We start from the raw sequence: 19,910 nt of genomic DNA, 5'->3' as shown, positions 1-19,910 counted from the left end.
GGCCGGTACATGTTTGCCATCCCTGTTCCTTGTTTTTATTGGGCACGGATACAGACATGCAGACTCTTACACAAGGAGGGCAAATTACTGACTGTCAGAAAATAATAGCTGCTTAAGTTCCTGATGTCAAGACAGAAAAGCGAATAGAACAATCATGGCATGCACAAGGCTGACCTAGCCTTTCCTAGAGAAGGTCTTGGCCTCGGGTGTTGCTTTGCCCTTCCCTGGGTCTCTCCTGTCATGGAGGGCAACAAGGTCCCATGCATGGTGCTGCTGGCTGAATTCCTTGGGTTTGGGCTTTATCTAGAGCAAACTACCCTCATCCTTGTATTTCCCTTTTCATCTCCTGCCAGAACTACTTCCTCCTATCCTCTAACCTCCATCCAGCCTCTTCTCTTCTTTCAAGGCCTGCCCTCTTAACTACTGCTCTGCATCCTGTTTCCAGAATCCCCTAATCCTTGGCATCCTGCTGTGCAACACCTACCCAACAGCCATCAGTACCTCAGTCTTTAGTGTTTTACCCTCATCCTCTGCCTTCTCCCATATCTTTCCATGCTCTCCCAACTTTATCCATACTCCTCTCTGATACGGGGACACATTTTGAAGTTTCAGTGTTATGTGTGCTGAGAACAGACTTTGCATGACTAAGAAACAGTTCCAGCTGGAGTTTCATATTTGAAAAGCTTTCACTTTGATAATGTGAATGATGTAACAGCAGCAGCCAAGCAAAGCCAACCTGACAGCAGTCAGGTGCCCCTTTTGGGATTACCATGGAATTTTATAGTAGTCCAAAATAGAGCTGCATGTCCAGAGAAAGACTGGGGCAAATTCCCTAGTGTTTTGTAAAATGTGAAATATGGAAATACTTACTATTTTTCACTTCTGTATTAGGACAAAACTCCAGGACAGAAACATCTGAATTGCTTTACTTGGGGTACTTGTTATTGCAAGTTCATTATTTAATATATTTATTTACTTTATTTGTTTCAAGTAATTTAATTATTATCAGCAAAGTTGCATGACTTGTAGGCTCTTTAGATCAGAATCATCCAAGTCTGGAATAATAATATTTTGGAGATCTGGTGAAATTAAGTCTTTGAGGTGATTAAGTGATTTGCCAAATACCACAATGAAACTTTGTATGCAGAGTTTCATCAAACACGATCCCTTCTGCCCCTACTTGTCCTGGTGACCCCCATTTCTTACTCCTGCATTTACATTTGATCTGTAATTCGACAAAAACAATGCTGGGCAGTATGTTCTGTTCTACCCCAAATGTACCCATCCACCCGTGAAAAAGTCTTTCACCAACCACCACATATCTGTAAACGGAAGAAGTGGGAGACGCATTCACTGAAATGCTGTTGTAATGCTGTGCTTTGGACCTACATGGCCAAGCACTTGATTGCTGTGTCCCCCTCTTCTTCTGAAAGGAAGCTTTTCCCCCAGCTGGGTACCACACACTCCTCCTCTCTGTGCCCAGGCACTTAGAAAGGAGGCAAAAGCATTCCTCCTTCAGCAGGGAATCTGGGATGATGCTATTTCTTGGTGAGTGATGGCAAGTAAAGAGGCATCCTCCTATAACCCGGTGGCTTAGGTTGAAGGAGCTGGCACCCATGAGCTGCAGTATCTGTGGCATCTGGCCTGGTGCTGTTTATTTGCGTTATAGGATTCATACACCGAAGTGATGTTTTCTGTGAGGCTCCTTTGTACGCTGTGTGACCAGCTGAAGTGAACCCCTCTCTGTCAAAAACAGTTCCCCAACATGAGTCAAAGATTACATTTTTTTGATGGGGAACTCTAGCTTGATTTAATTAGCTTGATAATTGTATGACTTTCAGATACCATGAGACTTAAATGCATTTTAAAAAATTATTCCCTGCCCAAATGGCAGACGACCAAATTCTTTATAGGAACCAGATAGCTGAATTATTACAGAACAGATGGGAAAATACTTCTGAATATTTAGGAAACTAGGAATTTACAGCCTAGATTTAAATTTATTTTGACTGAGATGTGAATAACAGATATTTTTCATCACATGCTTTTTATAGACAGGTGACCCATTGCCATTGATATTAAAGCAAATATCTGTGTCTTCCTAAAATGACACTTCATCACACTTCACCACCAAGAAAAGTCCTTTTCCTTGCTATCCTGTTTATTTTTTCACAGCTTTGGCTGTAACATTTCATCAGCTGTTTTTCCAAAAACTGTTTTGTACCTTATGTGGAGCCATTTGCCATCAAATATTACATCCTTTCTGATTGTCTGAATGTCTCAGAAAAAGCTTATTCTGGCAGCTGGGGGGAGGGGAGAGGTTAGTAGGTGGATGGGTTTTATTTCTCTGGCTATGAGTGAGAGAAGCCCCGAAGAGCTGCCTAGAAAGCCTGTACGAGGGAAGGGTTTGTTAACATCATGCAGGGATTCACGGTGTTAGAGGACACCAGAGGGACACGCGCATGGGACAACACTGCAGCAAAGACCACAACATCCCTCCCAGAGGGCAACAAAGTGGTGGTCCCATATGAGCAGCTCAAGGGCAGTTTGTCCTTCTATGCAACCAAAGCAAGCTCCCATCTGAAGAGGTGGCCCCAGCTCAGATCAGCCAGAACCTTGCAAGCTCCTGCCAAGCGAGGTGGGCAGCAAAAGTCACATAGTGGAGTGCCAATTTCCATTATGGGGCATAGATTTCCCTACTGCCCTCGAAGTCACTACTAATGATGACAAATAAGCAGTTAGGATTTGGATACGCTGGAAATGAGATTGCACAGACAACTTTAAAAGTGCCCTGATTCACCTGTCCTATGATACAGCCTTGGATTTCAAAGTTCTGTGTGCTCATGTTAAGGTTATCTGCCTCATTCACTGCAAAACACTTAGGGGATGCAGGAGTGTGTAGGACGTGTGCAGACTCGCTTGCATTATTTGCTGTGCAGAAGAAAGGTATTGCGTGACACAAGAAGAAAAGGTGGGAAAGACCTTGGATTGTGTTTTGCCTTTGCCAGGGTAGCACTGACCTCTCTGCCCCAGCAACTGAGCTTGTCTTATGCTGTCTCCTCACTCACCAGCAAATGCAGAGACTCTGTGAGGTTTAGCCATGGACCCCAAGACATGTACTCAGAAGCTCTGCTTTCAAGGAACAGGTTTAATGGCAACCTTCTGTCCAGCCATCAGAAGTCCACATGACAGGACCAGGCTGACTCAGGCATTCACCTTTGTGCTCATCTCTGTGCATATTTCCAGCAGCAAAAGCTCTCATGGCCAGGAGTTACCTCTGTCCTCCTGTCTGGAAGAACACCAGCTCATTGGGGGTGAGAAGAATTCCAGCCTTTTCTAGCAAATGCTTTTTCAGGACAAGGGACAAGTGGTGCAGAACAACTGGGAGCCATAAAGATGAGAACCTATGATTGAAGTGGTTTAAGAAATCTGCAAGGAAAATTTGTATTATTCATCATGTTTCTTTCCCATGTATTTTATTACACAAGTTGGCAGAGAACTTGTTCAGAAGAAAAAAAAGTTGTCTGGAAATGTTCTTCACCCGCTCACTTTTTTTGGTGTGGGATGACAGAAATACTAGCTAGATGAATTCTGACTGTTCTGTGTGCAGATTGTAGCAAAACCTCCAGGACTCAACAGGGTCTTCCTCATCCACAGCCACTGCATACTCAAACAAGCTTGTGGGCAGCATCTATGGCACAAAAGCCCACACCCTCTCTGCATGTAAAGCATGGTGACTTTGGTGAAGTAGACACACTAATTTCCTACCCTAAACCCCTGATCAGCTTTCTCTGATCTCTTTTCCAGGGTAGAGAGTCTGTAACAGTGGGCTGTAACTGTGGTTGGTTGTAGATCTTGTTTTAAAGCAACCATTGCTTTTACATCTCATGCTGTGCCTATTAAAATTTATGACATTTGATATTCAAAAGCTGATTCAAATGCCTTACCAAGAGGGTTTCCCAGAGTGCTCTGACAGATTTCCTCTGTCTCCTTTTCTCTCTCTCTTTCTCTCTCTCCCTTTTTCACTGTTTTTTTCACTTTAGTGCATATGTACTCTCTACTGCCAAGCACTCAGCCAGTCAGCTGGTTGGTTGGGTTGGCTTTTCAATAGCAAAGGATCAGTCCAAGAAAAGACATCTTTAAATGGAATGCTTGGAGATTTACACATCATGATATTCAAGGACTACTTACAGTTTCAGTGGCCAGGATGTAGCTAAGCTATGTTTGCTAGTGTACTGTCCCTTGCAATAATCAGGCATTGTTTTATTTTGATTTAATGAAGGCACCTTCTCTGCTACCCCTAGTAAAATGGCATTTATCTGTACCCAGAGGCTCTAGAGCACATTCTGTTGCAATTAATTTTGCAGTAAACTGTTTGCTAAAACAGGAAACTGCCAAGAAGGGGCTTCCATGCTTAAGAGTTTACACAAGTCTTGCCCTCTGTTTATTTGCTCTTGAATATAAGACTGCCTAGGCCTCCAAGAGCCAGATGGAGAACGAGGTCTACTGGACATAGTCCTGCCTCCACCAGGCTGATGGTGTTGGTGAGGCAGCGTACGGTGTTGGTGGGTCAGCACACACTGACGAGGTTCAAGGGCTAGAAAGGGGACTTGTGCACCTCTGTTTGGGACTACGGGACTGTGAGCCATTAAGGATATTGAGGAGCCAACATGCAAGTGAAACAGAAGTCACAGGGTGTGCTGTTTCCAGAATAGTATCTATATAGCTAAATGTGTGTGTGAAAGCATACACGAGTTGCTGGATTGTGTCCAGAAAAGGACAACAAAACTGATAAAGGGTCTAGAGCACAAGTCTTATGAGGCATGGCTGAGGGAGCTGGATTGTTTAGCCTGAAGGAAAGGAGGCTCAGGAGGGACCTTATAGCTCTATATAATTACCTGAAAGGAGGTTGGGGGGGTGGTCTCTTTTCCCAGGCAACAAGCTATAGGACAAGAGAAAATGGTGTCAAGCTGCGGCAGGGGAGGTTTGGGTTGGGTGTTGGGAAAAACTTCTTCACTGAAAGGGTGATCAGACATTGGAACATGGGAAGTGGTGGAATCACCGTCATTGGAAGTGTTCAGAAAACATGGACGTATGGTGTTTAGGGACATGGTTTAATCGTGTGTAAGGACTTTAAGAGCACAGTTACCTGTCTCAAGCATTGCTAAGGACACAGAAGGACTTTGCCATGAGATAATCACAGAGTCGAGTGACAGGATGGTGATAACTGCAGGCCTGGAGAAGGTGAGGTTTGGTTAGCACATCCTAGATAATGCATCCAGACAAAAATTCCTGTAGTGGTAAGCTGTGTAAAGAAGCAACTGCTTGTATGCGTATCACCAGTCAAACAAGGATCAGCACAACTTATGGGGCAGATGGCATCTCTCATCAGCAAAGCTCCCCCCTGAATAAGCCTCTGTTGATACCTGGAACTTGAACCGTAAATTAAGCCACCCTGATGGGAACTTGAGATAAGATAAAAGTGGTACTATTGTCTGGGGGTTATCTCAGACCTAGGGGGAGGTTAAGAAAGCGGGGAGGGGGGGGTGAAGTGAGGGTGGAGGGGAGGGGGGGGAATAATGTATCACTGATAATGGACACAAAGAATGCAGAATTTATGGGCCACAGGGAAAGTCAGCTCAGGAACTGTACTGTAATCAGCTCCAACTGGGCAAAAGGTAATTCCAGCAGGGGCAGATTGCAACCACCAACCACAACCCCCCAAGTCAAGAAACTCATGGACTCAAAAGAAGAGAAAGACTGATCATGCAGACTTACGTTTAATCAATGGAATAAGAGAGCTCTCTTGAGTTCAATGAGCATTAATTCCTTTGTTTGCAAAAATGCATAAATAGTGAAAAGTTTTGAACGACCTCAGGACCCCACACCACTAAGAAGCCCAGGATCCACGGGTGGTGACTGTTTTCTGCTCAATCTGTCTCTCTCTTCTCTTTTCTATTTCTTTTTATCTCTCTACCTCACATTTTATTGTTAAATAAAATCCTTACTATTGATTTTAGCATATGGTATAGTTTACACCTTAATTTGGACAGAGGCATCTCTCACTAATTGGATCTTAACAGGATGGTCTTAGCAGTGTGGGGTTAGTGGTTAAACTCGATGATCTTAGAGGTCTTTTCCAATTTGAATGATTCTGTGATTTTATATATACAAGTGTATATGTACATCTCTCTATAAACGTATATACTTTTATATATGTATATAGTGAGTACAACTGCACATAAGAATATGTGCATGATCAAAAACAAGCCTGTCAGAAAAACAGCCCCTGTGTCAGGCTTCTGACACAAGGGCTACCTAAAGTTTCACGTTGCCAGCCCACTTTACCACTGAAAAGCGAGTAATCAACATATTGCTATAGAAAATAATAAATAATGCTGCTTCTCACCTTCTCACATGGAATAAAACCCAAACTGGATGGAGACCTTGATTTTTGAAACTCTGTTCCACTCCCATCTTTTTTAATTGCATGGAAAACAAACTGACAGCACTTTGTTGCTGGTCATTCCTTATCCCAATCTGAAGGCAAGACAACCCTACAGAAACAGGACAAGGCAGGCAGCTGAGAACTGACACTAGCCAAGGGCCAGCTCAGGGTCCCTCATACTCTATGACTGTCATACAGCAGGAAGTCGAATTCGTAGTGTATCTTAGATTCACTTATTGAACATTTTCTCCCTTGTTCAGTTTGAAAACAAAGGGGTTTAGCCTGGCCCTGGGTAGGCGGTGGTAAAAACTCACTTGAATGTCAGTAAGTCCAACAGCCTTCCCTCTCCTTTCCCCAGTTTTATGATTTTTTACCATTATACTGAAACAATGAGCGTTATTTTAGACAGTTGTACTTAAAATCAGGGACAATGTGAATCTTCATCCAAAATGGCTTCTAGTCTCCACCAGGAATTGTTTGTTTTGTAGGCAGTGGTCTGACTTAATTTCTACTTCAAATTTACTTTGTACATTATACCAAGCTTCTGTATAAGCTCTGAGAGAAGCTCTTCAAATTTAACAGGACTAAAAATCCCTTTTCCTTCTTACTCTTATCACTTACAGCATTTTCAACTTTGTCCACTGAAAAACAACAGAAGCAAAAAAACCACCTCAGCTCAGTGTAGTATATGTAAATATGTAAACATGTATGGCTCTCTGTTTTCCCCCTGCTTCCCTTCTTAGCAAAAGAAAAGGCAAGAGTGGTACCTTCAGGTCACATCCATCACATCAGCCCTTTTAAATATGAGGACCTGATCATTGCTTGACTGGTGAGATGTTGCCAGTTATTAGCAGTGTAAAGACATATTGATATTGCACCATAAATTTCCATGGTGTTTCACTTCTCCAAGCAGGGCCACAGGTCACAAAGATCACTGGGTGCAACAGTGCAGAAGTTTGTATTTACTGCCTGGTAATAACACACTATGGACCACTGTCTGAGCTTATTTACATGGGTGTTAGCCCAGAGTAGCTGCTTGGTGCCACTGGATTTACGCAAGATTTACACCTGTGCAACTAAGAGCAGAATTTGGCCCTAAATTATGATGTAGTTAAATACCCCATGTTTCTGAGTTGCAGATCATTATTTACACCCACATGAAATGGGTTGTAAAATGCCATTACGTTGATTTGTTGGAGTGTTAGACTCAATTTGCTCAGGTGTAAATAACTGCCCAGTGGGTGGCATAATATTTGCATCCTGTAGCTTAAGGCGTTGCTGTCTGCTGCAAATCAGTCAGGCTTCAGGCTCCAGTATCCTCGTGAGAGCAGAATGGATGCTCCTGGCCTGGAGAAAGTGATGCAATAGCAGACTGCTAATGAGTGTTCATGGGGCGTGACATACATGGAATAAAACTGGAATATCTTTTGTATACTTCCATTATTTTTTGCAGCTGAAGTCTCGTGTCCTGATGACTCCCTTAGCAGTCTCTCCACCGAGAAGCACGCCAGAGCCAGATATTAGTTCAATCCCTCAGGATGCAGCTACAATACCCAACTCGGACACCCCGCAGTCTCTCACAGGTACTCAGCCTCAAGTGCTCCTTGATCGAGGGGTGAGCAGGAGTCACGGGCTGACAGCCAGATGATGTGCTTCCCAGAACAGGTGGAGCTCATGAAAATGGGGTGTTTGAAGATTAGTCTGGCAACCAGTGACAAAGAGCAGAGATATCCTGCAAAACTATATTTTGACTGCCATGTGTCAAATTTAGTGGAGATGTCAGTTCCATTCCTCTTGAAATGGGAACTTGAAAACTCATTAATTCTCCATTTTATACCCAGTACTCACCCCATCTAATATGTTGCAATGACCAGACTAAATCCCTGTATGGACATGAAGCATCTGTTACAGCTGTGGGGAGAAGAAGAGCAGAGGAGCCATGGTCTGACTGTAGGCAGGGTTACCAGCACATAAACCTCAATGCCTTATCACAGCAGCAGATGTGGTCATTTCTGAATGTAGTCAGAAAACACAGCCTTATTCTTTTTTTTGTTTATACTATCAGAAGTGACATAGGTCAATGCTTTTAAACTGATGTAAATGAGAAGAAAATCAACAAGACAGTTGATTTAGCCTGAGATTTCAGCAGAGAAATGGATTAGATAACATTAGAATCTAAACACAACACATAAATCCCATTATTTCTTAGTTGGGATGCACAGAGGAGAAGTTTTCCATCTGCTCTGATGGCAGAATGACACTAAACACAGCGACAATGACGATAATAATATATTTTGTTCTCATTTATCCCTTCACATACAAAGTCTGCAAAGCACTTGGCAAACATCAGCCGAGTGGTGTTTCACAGCACTGCCCTGAGAGGTGTGCCTGGGGCTGCTTCTGAAGGGGGATAGGGAGGCACAGTCCACACCAGTCCTACCAGATCACGGGCTGGTGGCAAAGGCAGAGGTTCCGTGAGTCTTTCCAGGCTCTGTGGATGCAGTGCCCCACATCTCTTTCTGCCCACCCCCATGGCACCTCTTCTCCCAGTACCTTCCCAATGGTGAATGCAGCCTCCCACCAGAGCAGGGTTTGCAGGAGATGGAGGGAAGCTCAAGCTGGCTTTTGCCTGCCTATCTGCACCAAAAGGACCACAGGGACCCCTGCTCCCCAGTGAGGGACTCAGCACACTGCCTGCAGGCTGCAGAGTCTCTCCCACAGCTGCAGCTGACCCCTGACAAAACCAGTCAGGGTCACAGCAGAAGTCGCACTCTGCAGATTTGTTGAGGTGGGGCACGCTGGGAAAGCTGCACTCTGACATCCCCCTCCAATTCATGCATGCTGCTGCTGTATTTTAGTGCACTATTCCTTTGTTTGTTTGGCACTTGGAAGGTGTAAAGTGGTATGTAATGATAAGTATGATTGCTATTATACTCCTGTTTACCCAGGATATACTGCTTGAGCCCCTTCTGCTGTTCCCTGCTAGATGGGGTAGCAGAGTGCACTGTGACAGTCGCACTAGATTTTCATTACAGTGATGCAAACCATAAATTATTTCCAACTTTACACAGCTGTCATCATGTCCTCCACTCCGCTTGATGGGGTTTTTTTGTCACATATCTGATTTCTGTCAGAGGGTAATGTTATATTGTTTGAGAGATGACAGCTCGAGCACACTCAGCCAGCTATTATAATACGTCTCACTTTAGCCTGACTTAAAGCTGTGTCTTAGTTGCCCTTAGTTACTGCAGCATTATCTCCACTTTCTCCAAGATACAGCTAGCCTCAGCCAAGTTTAAAATAAGTTCATGGTAGTGAGGAGAACACTGATCTTCTGGCTATTGATGGCAGGCCTGATGGCATGTAGAAAAACTGCCTCTGCAGGCAATGGCTTATGAGAGGAGGCACGCAGGGCTTGGCTGTGGAGAGACTGGTGCAGATCCCCTCACAAGACCCCCTGTGCAGCACAGTCTCTCTGCTGTGGTTCCTAATGGGGATGGAGCACTGCACACCATGTACAGTTTCCCCTGATACAACACAGTTTGTAGAGTGCTGGGTTGGACATGGAGGGTCAGGAAGATCCCAAAGACCAGAGTCTCTGCTGTGGCACTGTGCAGCTCAGCGCGGCATAACCCTCCAGAAATTACAGCTGCATTAGTGTCAGAAGAAGCAAGGATCCGAAGTCTTTCCAAAACTCAGAGCAGTGCTTCTCAGAGTGGCTCTCAATGAACCAGTGTAAACATACATAGAGAAAATAAAATAAACAACTCCAAAACACACCTTGGGCTGGCGTTCACCCCTTGTTGTGAAGTCTCCCTTGTGAGTCACTGTCCTGCACTCCCAGGGCATTTTTCTGGTCACAGGCTGCATGGACAAGGGTAGACTTAAGAGCCGAGGCATACACAGGAGCTTCTCTAGATGCATGTAGCTTATCCTAAGTTGTGACACTGAGCTAGACCTAAACTCATCTTGCTTTGCTTTGACAGTGAGTGATCAGTGTGAGGAAGTCTGGCTCTGCCATCGCAAATGGCAACAGTTCAACAGTGAATGCAAGAACTTTGAAAATAAATAGAAACGTATAACACTAGTATTTTCTAGGATGCTCTCAGGACTGTTTTGTAATAACTTTGTTGGGATTTTATGTCTACAGTCTGCATTTATGTCAACAAACAAGCGAATCCGGGGCCGTACCTTGACAGAAAAAAGGTGCAGCAGCTGCCAGAGCGCTTTGGGCCAGAGCGGCCATCGGTGGCCCTGCAGCACGCAGTGCAAGCCTGCATCGACTGTGCGCTCCAGCAAAAGGTGGTCTTCTCCCTCATCAGGCAGGGCTATGGAGGCGAGATGGTGTCAGGTAAAGCGTCTTTGTAAGGGGTTTGTGGCCAGTAGGGAAGTGCTTGAATTCTTAACCTAATCCCCAATCCTGACTGCCCTGGCTGTCCCGTTCACATCAGGGGGCTGGTAACCAGCTTTGAACATCACTTACACCTTTGTAAAATGAGCTGCTGCAGGAATTGCCTTGGCATCAGACGAAAGACTATCAGTAAAGTGTATTGCGGTGTTGTTTCAGGAGAGGAACAGGCGCTTCAAAATCCGGCATTTACCACTCTTGGGAACAGTTCTGGGGCCTGGGGTGTGAGCTGAGGATTTCATGCAGCCGTACAAGAATGAGCAGCAATGCCAGCCCACTCCATGACATACATTATCACCACAAGTACACATGCATGCCTCATGCAATGAGGGTGGTAAAACACTGGAACAGGTTGCCTGGAGAGGTAATGGATGCCCCATCCTTGAAAGTGTTCAAGGCCAGGTTGGATAGGCCTTGGAGCAATCTGATCTAGCTGAAGATTTCCCTGCTTACTGAAGGAGGATTGGACTAAGTGACTTTTAAAGGTCCCTTCCAGATAAAACCATTCTATGACTTTGATTCTATGTTGCTCTAAAGGACAATTCTTATGGAGTTCAGCTGCTGGTGCATCCTGTGCCTGCAGTTCATGAGCCAAACCTGCTCTCAGCTGCAGAAATTGCAAAAGTTCCATTGCAATTCCCTGTGCAGCAGGACTATGCAAGTATATCAGAGAGAATCAGAGATCAAGGGGAATTTCCCAGGAGTCCCTCATCTTCCTGCGGTGGCACTTCTTGTTGTGTCCTGATGAGTCTCCCATGTCCCACACTAAATACCCTGGCCTGGCTCTCAGATTGAATATGAATTTTTTTTTAAGCACAGCTAGAGTTTTGTGTCACAACACTGTTTTGGCACATGGGGATGCTGTGTGAATGAAACAATGGTGGGAATATGGAACAGAACTCTCCAATAAGATGCTGCAAATGAGTCAAGCCAAGGACTACAAATCCAGTTTCACAGGGACTGCAGCTGCTCAGCTGTGCCATTGGGATCTTCTTGTGTGGGAGCCTAAGCGCTGGCCCTCTGTGCAACATATAAATCCTGCTTCTTCCCTCTCCTCTAGTTCTCTCTCATCACAGGTGTGCCTTCCCTATGGGACATCAGAAATAGTCTGAGAATGATCCAGACTTGTTCACAGAAACATGAGATGAAGCAATTTAGTGCAAATCTTCATTTTTGCCTAGTTCTGTGCTGCATATATGATTTTCATTACAACCAGGAGAGTCACATTATGCACCAAGCCTGCCAAACTCGGTTGCAGTTCCTCTGAGCTGACTCAACTTCAGCCTCACTTGAGTTAAAAGCACCTGGGCAGCATTGCTCCCAGCCTCATGCTTCTTCTAATCATCAAGGAGGGGTGAATGGCCTCCTAGTCATGGCATGGCTCTGCAATTGCACCTCACTCCCAGCCCAGCAGCAGTGAAGATAAATTTTATCACGGGCTTTCCAATCTTCCCATGGCTTGACTCACAGATGTTCAACTGGCTGTGGAGCACGATCCCTCACAGCAACTTAGGCCAACAGGAAATCTCTGAAGTTATCCCCAAAATTATAAGTCTAATGTTATGATTTGTACTTGTTAGCAGTGATGGGAGGCTGTAGGATTGGGAAAAAACCTCCCAGGTGGAGGAGTCCAGGCAGCCATATCATGTAGTCCTTTCCACAGACCTGTTGACACTGTATGTGTCCTGCTATAACTGATTCTGGTGGGTTTGTTGTGACCCCTCCACCTCTCTCAGGTTCCTGGCTAAACATATCTCTTGACAGCTTTGCCTAGGAATTTTAATTGCTCTTTTCTCTCCCCTGAGTTCAATTTTAGATGTATTTGTGGAGAGCTGCCCTCATCCAGTTAGGCTGAAATACACAGTCTCTTTCAGGTGAGGACGATCTCTGGATTAGTGAAAGGAGTGCAAGCGTTTTACCACTGTCCTACACAGAGGCATGGTGATGGCTGCAGTGTCACAGAGGAAATTTCTGTCCCCTGAATATTGCTGTGGTGGGCCTGTACACTTCTGCAAGTGTGAATTCACCCTTTTTGAGCCTGGATGACCAGAGTGGTTCCCATCAGTCCATCTCAGGTTTCACCAGGACTTTATATAGTGGCATTAACAATCCCTTTTCTCTCCTGGAAATGCTTTTTTCTACATCTCCTTGAAGTGTATCTGACTTTTTTTATCACTGTGTTACCTCAGTGACTTATGGTCATCTGGTGAGCTTGTTTCATCATTTCTTCTCTCATCAGGTTGTACTGAGTCTCCTCAAATAGTTATGGATGGCTGTGTACATTCTAGAATTTTTTTCTACTAATTTTTGCTATTACAGAATTCAAAATTAGTCAATCCTTTCTGTGCAGTCTTCCAATCTTCTTTTCTATCGATAATGTCTTCTAGCTTACAGCATCCACAAAATCTTTCTGTGCCAGTGCAGACAACCGCAGCTCCCTCTCCAGGACTTGAAGTGTCCTGCCAGCAGACTCTGTTGTTTCTTGACCCACCTTTCATATGCAATGATTTCCAGTTTAATGAAAGATCCCTCACATTTTACTGAATTCTGCATAGAACACAACTGCCAACCTTCCCTTGCCTATAAATGCAATTAACTCAGTAAGTACAGATCCACGATGAAGCTGTTCCCTCTCTCTTCAGTACAACCTTGGTACATTTTACTCATTCACAGCCATGTCTTTAATTATCTCCCCATAATCTTTTAAAACCTTGGGTATTGCTGAAGACAGCCAAATAGCCCATCACTGTTAGTGATCACTGCAGATCACTTTCTTTCCCTTTCCTTAGACCAGGGTATCATAATTGCCTCCAATCACACAATACAGTTTTCAGATGGATGCATATATTAGAAATCCTTGCACTGCTGACCATGCCAGTCAGCATCTTTCAGCACTCTAGGGGGAAGGTGATTTGGGTCACACAAACTCAGCTCCTTAAGCTCCTCCAGTTTGTTATGTGCCTCAGGTAAGGTAATTATGCAAAATATTTTAAGACATGCAAACACTTGAGTAAAATCATTTCCCTTGCTCTCATTCTTCTTCCTGCCATGCATCCCCAGGTATTGAATTGCTCCTGTTTGCTTTCCAGTTTCAGCTTCTTTTGAGGGGAAGCAGCATCTCCAGAGCCTACTGGTAGTGAACAGCATTGGATATGTCCTGCGCTTCCTGAAGAAGCTGTGTCGCAGCCTCTTGTGTGACAATCTCTTCAGCAACCAGCCTTTCCAGCAGTACAACGCTGTGATGGAAAGCCCGGAGGTGTATGAAAACAGACAGGTGGAGGCAGGTAGGCTGCTTGATCAGCTTGGGCTCAAGATTTAACAGACCTGAAGAAATTACTGTCTTTTGGGGGGGCTGTACTGTATATGATAGAGAACTGCAGGCCTCTGTGGGACCTTTCCAGAGGGAGGCAGCAGGCTGATTGGCAGTATTTTTCCCAGTAGCTATGGAGGAGGCTTTCAGCTGAGCACCACTGTGTTGAGGAGCAACAGGGATAGGGATAATTTTAAAATTATTTTATATTTTTATGTTTCTTTTATCTCTTTTCCTAAGGAAAAAAAGACTTGTATGCTATCGTTGTCCTTGTTTCTGTCAATTTTCTCCTGTAACTTTTGGCCTCCTCAAGCATACTTGACTCTGAGGTAGAAGCCTCAAACGGATTTAAGTTCCTTCAAGTTTCAGGCAGGCAGGAAGGTAGAGGGGAAATTTTCCTTTCTTCATAGCATTCAACCACCATATTAGACACTAAAGTATCCCCACTGACTACCAAGGCCTCTCTGCTTACAACGATGCCTGTCCCGGGTCCTCATACCCCTCTGTTCATGCACTACCTTGGCTCATTGCCTACAGGGGGAATGGGAGGCTGGATGAGTGTGTGGATCCCAATCCACACTTTGGTGTCATCATGGCATGCCATAACAGGTATTCTCTGACCTGGCACTGCTCCAGCACCTGTGTGCTTCCCAGCTTGCATGCAGCTTTTTTTAAGGATCACCTGCAAAGCAGGACGGTCTGCCTTCACTCGAGCGGGCCTCTTACTGGGTGAGGGGAGGGAGCCCCCTGCAGCACTGCAGTTTTGGGTCAGGGTTGCCAGCATAAACCTAGGGTACACATTATTAGCAGTAACACACTAAGACTGGATCCTGATCTGTCACCTCCATCTGTGAGTGTAAACCTAAATGAGTTGTGACTGCTAAGTGGTTTGCTTTGCTACTTTCAGGAATGTTTCTCCTTAAAAAGTCTCTGGGCACCAGCAAGTTCCTTCTCTTAGTGCTAGACCATGTGGGACAAAGAATGAAGGGGCTGTGGTGTGGGGCAGATGCACCCAAGAATGGTGGTGGTCCAGAGAGCTACCTGCCCAGAGCAACACCGGGCTCCCAGATGCATGGGACCTGAGGTTCCTTCTTGCCCACACCGCAGCATGTTGGGATGGGGTGCTGGCCCCAGGCAGCCCCCATGGAACTGGAGTATGCCTGCAGCCTCCATCTGCAATCAGTGGCTAGAAGGCTGCCCTGGGGCCCTCTATGGACTTTGCAAAAACTAGTTTAGTAAAAAGGAAAGATGCAAATTATGGGCATGAGCCTTCATTTCACCTGCAGGCTTCCTCCTGACTTAAACTATTTTTCCTTTTCTTTTATTAACAACACTGTGGGTGTCTCTCATGCATTCAGTTTAATGGCAGATACATGCTGGCCAAGAGAAAGGTGTTTTAGTGTCCACAATTATGAGTGGTTTGTTTGCCAGGAAGACCCTAAGTGTGAAGATTGCACACCAAAGCTGGAGAGGGCTGTGCACACAGTGCAGAAATATTCTTTTTGTGCAAAGAAATCCAGCTGCCACTCTTTCACATAGGAGAGGAAAGGCAGGAGCCCAGACTGAAAAGCAGTATTTTTCTCTTGACTACGACATTTGCAGCAAGCTGGATGTTTCTGAGAGGTCAAGGGATTTCTGTAGCACTGAGCGAATGCAGCCCAAGAGGCCTGGCATTTGCGTTTGCATTCTAATTTGCATGTACATTTGCATTTACTTTTGCACAGCATGTGATAGAAGGCAGCTCCACAACCGGAGTTTTTACAGTTACTGTTACACTCTGAGAATCTCCCTCCCCACAAAATTTCAGTGCAGATGTCCCTGGCACCATTCCCATCGGATCTCCCCAGACACGGAGGAAGGGGCTAAATATTATTTTCCCTCAAACTAGACAGGAGATGTAGGTGTAGGCAAGGCTTCTGTTTCCTGGGTCTCCTACTGGGTCTATGGGGGGGGGACAATTAATAGCTTCCCAGAAGCAGCATGGACTGGGAGTCTGGGCTAGCCAGGGAGGTTTAGATTAGGTATTAGGAAAAAATTTACTGTGAGAGTGGTGAGGGACTGAAACAGGTTGCTCAGAGAAGCTGTAGATGCTCCATCCCTGAAAGTGTTCAAGGCCAGGTTGGATGGGGCCCTGGGCAAACTGGTCTAGTGGGTGGCATCCCTGCCCATGTCTGGGGTGAGAAGTTGGAACTAGATGATCTTTAAGGTCCCTTCCAACCCAAAGCACTCTATGATTCTATGGAAGAGCCATCTGGTCCTGCAGTGAGAGAGGCTGTGCTCTTTCCAGAGCACAGTGCTCTTTCCAGAGCATTTGGGTGCTCAAGTGGCTGTTTGAGCTGACAGCCCCAAGAGGGGATGCTCCTTCCAACAAAGACTAACAGGAAAATGATGAGATGGGATTTGAGGACAGTTTCAGCTCTACTGAAGCCTGTCCCATGGCCTGTGGGGATGGTGGGAGGAGAGCTCAGCAGCTTCTCCATTTAATCCACTGCATGCCTTGGGGCCCAAGATGCAAGCTGGAAAGATGGGGGCTGGTTTCAGTGCAGCCAGGTAGTTGTCTGGAAAACCCAGCTGAGATTATTTGATTATTTATTATTATATTATTATGACTGAGATTATTTCTCAGTCCTAGAGCACACATGAAGGCATGGAAGGAGAAATTAACTCTGCCGCATAAAGCACTTGAAATGGGGAATTTTGGAGAGGGGAAAACCTGCCTCTTCCCCAGGGCAACTAGTGCCCAGCTCAGGAGCTGTTTGTCCATGTCTGTGTGGTAGAGGAACTGGAGTGATGGTCCCTCACCCTTTGTGTTGTACTCAGATAGAGCCAGGCAGGTACACAGCATTCCTGTTCATCGTGTCAGTTTGTATTCAACAGCTCCATTGGCACCACTGGAGTAACTCCAGTTTGAGGCACTGAGTCTATGTTTAATGCTTTATTGCCTAAATCTCCTTCCATCTCCACAGGAGCTAGCATTTCTCTGCAAGAAGGTCAGCACAGAGGGGTCCTCTGCTACACAGGGCAGAGACAGGGTCTCCCCATAGTGGCAATAAGGAGGACAGTAGGAACTCTGCTTGCAGACAGGTCTGTCAGACGCCTGTTGGGATAAAGCTTGTATGGAAGAAGCAGGGCCATAACAAAACACCACAGGAACCCATGAAAAACAGCCACATCTTTCATTCTTTATGTTCTCCAGCTTGTAATCAAGATGTTCTTTCTTTTAAAATCACGTGCTTTTCAGCCCCTGTGCACCAATGAATCTAATACATGTATTGACTTTGGTGCATTTACTCTTGATTTACACTGTCAGAAATGAGAGAAGCCAGCATCATATCCAGTCATATTAATCCACTTACACCATACAGGAGTCACCTTTTAACCTTGCCCCAAAGTACGTGCCCCTAAGCCTTTATTCACCTATGCTCACAGCAAACTGCCATATGCTAATGGCTGTGTACAGGCCAGGTGGGATTTGTTGACATATGCATACATCACTTACAACCATGTTTTACATGTCTAAGAAGTACACACTCACCATGCTGTACCTAGTGCTGGCCTCTGCAATGAACCTCATCGACAGTGCATTACCCTCCCTGCACCTGAGCCCCAGCTCTGCCTGCCCTGTCAATGCCTCTCACACCAGCATCCCGTAGCCCCATGTGTAGGGTGAGGGCTCCTCTCCAGCCCCCTCCCAATGTCAGTGGCTTCACTGCCTTGTCCTGGCACATCTGCGGACATTCCTATATCTCTTTCTTGGATGTGAAGGGACTTTCTGGCTCACTAGAGCAATTTGTGGGCAGCAGTTGTGGGATGACTCCCAGGACTTCATCTGGGAAATCCTGGCTTCAGGTCTGCATTACAGCAAATCCCGAGATGTTACCTGTCCCCACAGCACCTGGGTTCAAAGCACCTCTGAACTTGCACCCCAGAATTTTCCATGACAGCAGCAGTGTAGCTTGAGCTAAAATGATGGCAAGATCTGGGTGACCTGTGCAGAAAATGCTGTGGAGTGTGCCTGGGACTACACGATGGAAAGCCACCAGAGATCCTGTTGCCTCCATACACACAGTCCGTGGTCAGCTTTCATTATTTCTCTCTGTGCTGGTTTAAAAGTAAACCGGCAGGAGAAAAGGACCCAACTCAAGAGAGATTACAAGTCAGAGTTATAATATACTAAAAGAGATTACAATAAATGCAACGATACAGAGAAAAACTGGTTTTAACCCCCAGAAACAGATGTATAACCCAGCACCCTGGGACAAGAACAGAACAGTGTTCGTTGGCCCAGGTGCTGAGCACCATGTGGCCCCCCTGGGTGAAAAGTAAAAGGAAAGAAAAACTGTGCTCTCTGGCCCAGGTGTCTATGGGGCTATTCTTGAAATGGGTCCCATTATCAGACTCAATTCTCTCTGGGGTGCTGTGCCACCACAGGACTTGCTTTTCAAGGCCCAGGATGGTATTCCGGGCAGTGGCGTGAGGCACTGGGTATGTCCCCAGCCTTGATCTTCTCCCCATGGCCAAATCAAATTTGTGTGCTTAGACACCATATGGAGTTCCCTACCACTGTCCACAGGAGAACAGTATCTCTTCTTGTGGCATTTCCTGGAGGTAGGGATCTATATGGAGCATATGGATGTATATGGATCTATATGGAGCAGAAGCACAGCAGCAGGTAGAGGTACCCTATGCTACATTAGCGCCTCTGTCTATAGGAAGGTGGGCTCTTCCTATCCACAAGCACTTGAAAAGCTGGTATGAGAAGTGCTATAGCAATGCACAATAGGAGAGTGACTAGTGGGCGAGACACTAGCCTGGGAGCTGGATTTTTATAAGACTTTCCCATTGACTGTGTGGGCAAGTCACCCTTCCATGCTGTGCTTTTATTTGAGCATTTGTCGAAGGAGGGCAATAATTCTTGTCACCATGTGCAAAACCCTTCTGAAACAGCCAGGAAAAAAAGAATAATATGATAGAAAACCACATATTATTACAATCAATATTTTCAGTCCTAAGCAACAAATAAACAGCAGTTCAGAAATTTCAAACCCTGAGAGGGCAAGAAAAATGTTGTCTTTCCCCTTTCTAGTACCGTGGCTTGTTTAATCTTGTCTTGTTGCATGCTATGAGGAAGAGTGCTCCTGGCTTCTTAGCACACTCAGAATAAATAGCTTTTATGGCTATCAATAGCTTCGGCACTCCTCAGCATTTAATTACCTGCAAAGGCCATTTATTGCCTCATATATTCTTTTACCATGATCATTATCCTTTAAACAATAAATAAAATATTAAGGTCACTCTTAAAGAGGGAGCGAGCCATCCAGCCACAACAAAGTATAATATAAAAAGTTCATCTGGTCTTTGCGGCATTTGGATTGATGACAGAGCCTGCACTAAAGCCAAGCCAAGTAAGGCTTCCTTCCTTCCTTCCTTCCTTCCTTCCTCCCTACCTCCCTCCCTCCCTTCCCTCCCTCCCTCCCCTCCCTCCCCTCCCTCCCCTCCCTCCCTCCCTTCTTGCCACTGGAGCATCATGTCTAGGACTGGATTGCTGAAACAAAGTGTCCAAGGTGGTAACTCTGAGACAGAGCAGCAGGAGAGGCAACTGCAGCTGGAGCTGCATGTTGTAGTCCAGAAACATGGTGGAGGGGGCAGGAATAGTTTAAGATGGTCCAAAAGGTAGGAAGTAAAGGCAGAAGGGTGAAAGAAAAGAGCAAGTCGGTCAATGCTCCTGTGGAGGGGTTTCATTA

The 19,910-nt window shown here is 45.4% G+C and overlaps 1 protein-coding gene across 1 annotated transcript in view; it reads left to right on the top strand.

The window, feature by feature from the left end:
• SCML4 (Scm polycomb group protein like 4) overlaps positions 1-19,910 on the top strand; it is a 79,526-nt gene that overhangs the window by 25,574 nt on the left and 34,042 nt on the right. Inside the window, exons 4-6 of the mRNA XM_027748118.2 lie at positions 7,902-8,031; positions 10,599-10,799; positions 13,946-14,140. Coding sequence (XP_027603919.2) covers positions 7,902-8,031; positions 10,599-10,799; positions 13,946-14,140 — 526 coding nt within the window. The remainder of the gene's footprint in view (positions 1-7,901; positions 8,032-10,598; positions 10,800-13,945; positions 14,141-19,910) is intronic.

Source organism: Pipra filicauda, unplaced genomic scaffold, assembly GCF_003945595.2.
Source record: "Pipra filicauda isolate LSUMZ 115617 unplaced genomic scaffold, ASM394559v2 scaffold176_size3548034_pilon, whole genome shotgun sequence".
Taxonomy (NCBI): domain Eukaryota; kingdom Metazoa; phylum Chordata; class Aves; order Passeriformes; family Pipridae; genus Pipra; species Pipra filicauda.
This window is presented reverse-complemented; position numbering and strand designations above follow the sequence as displayed.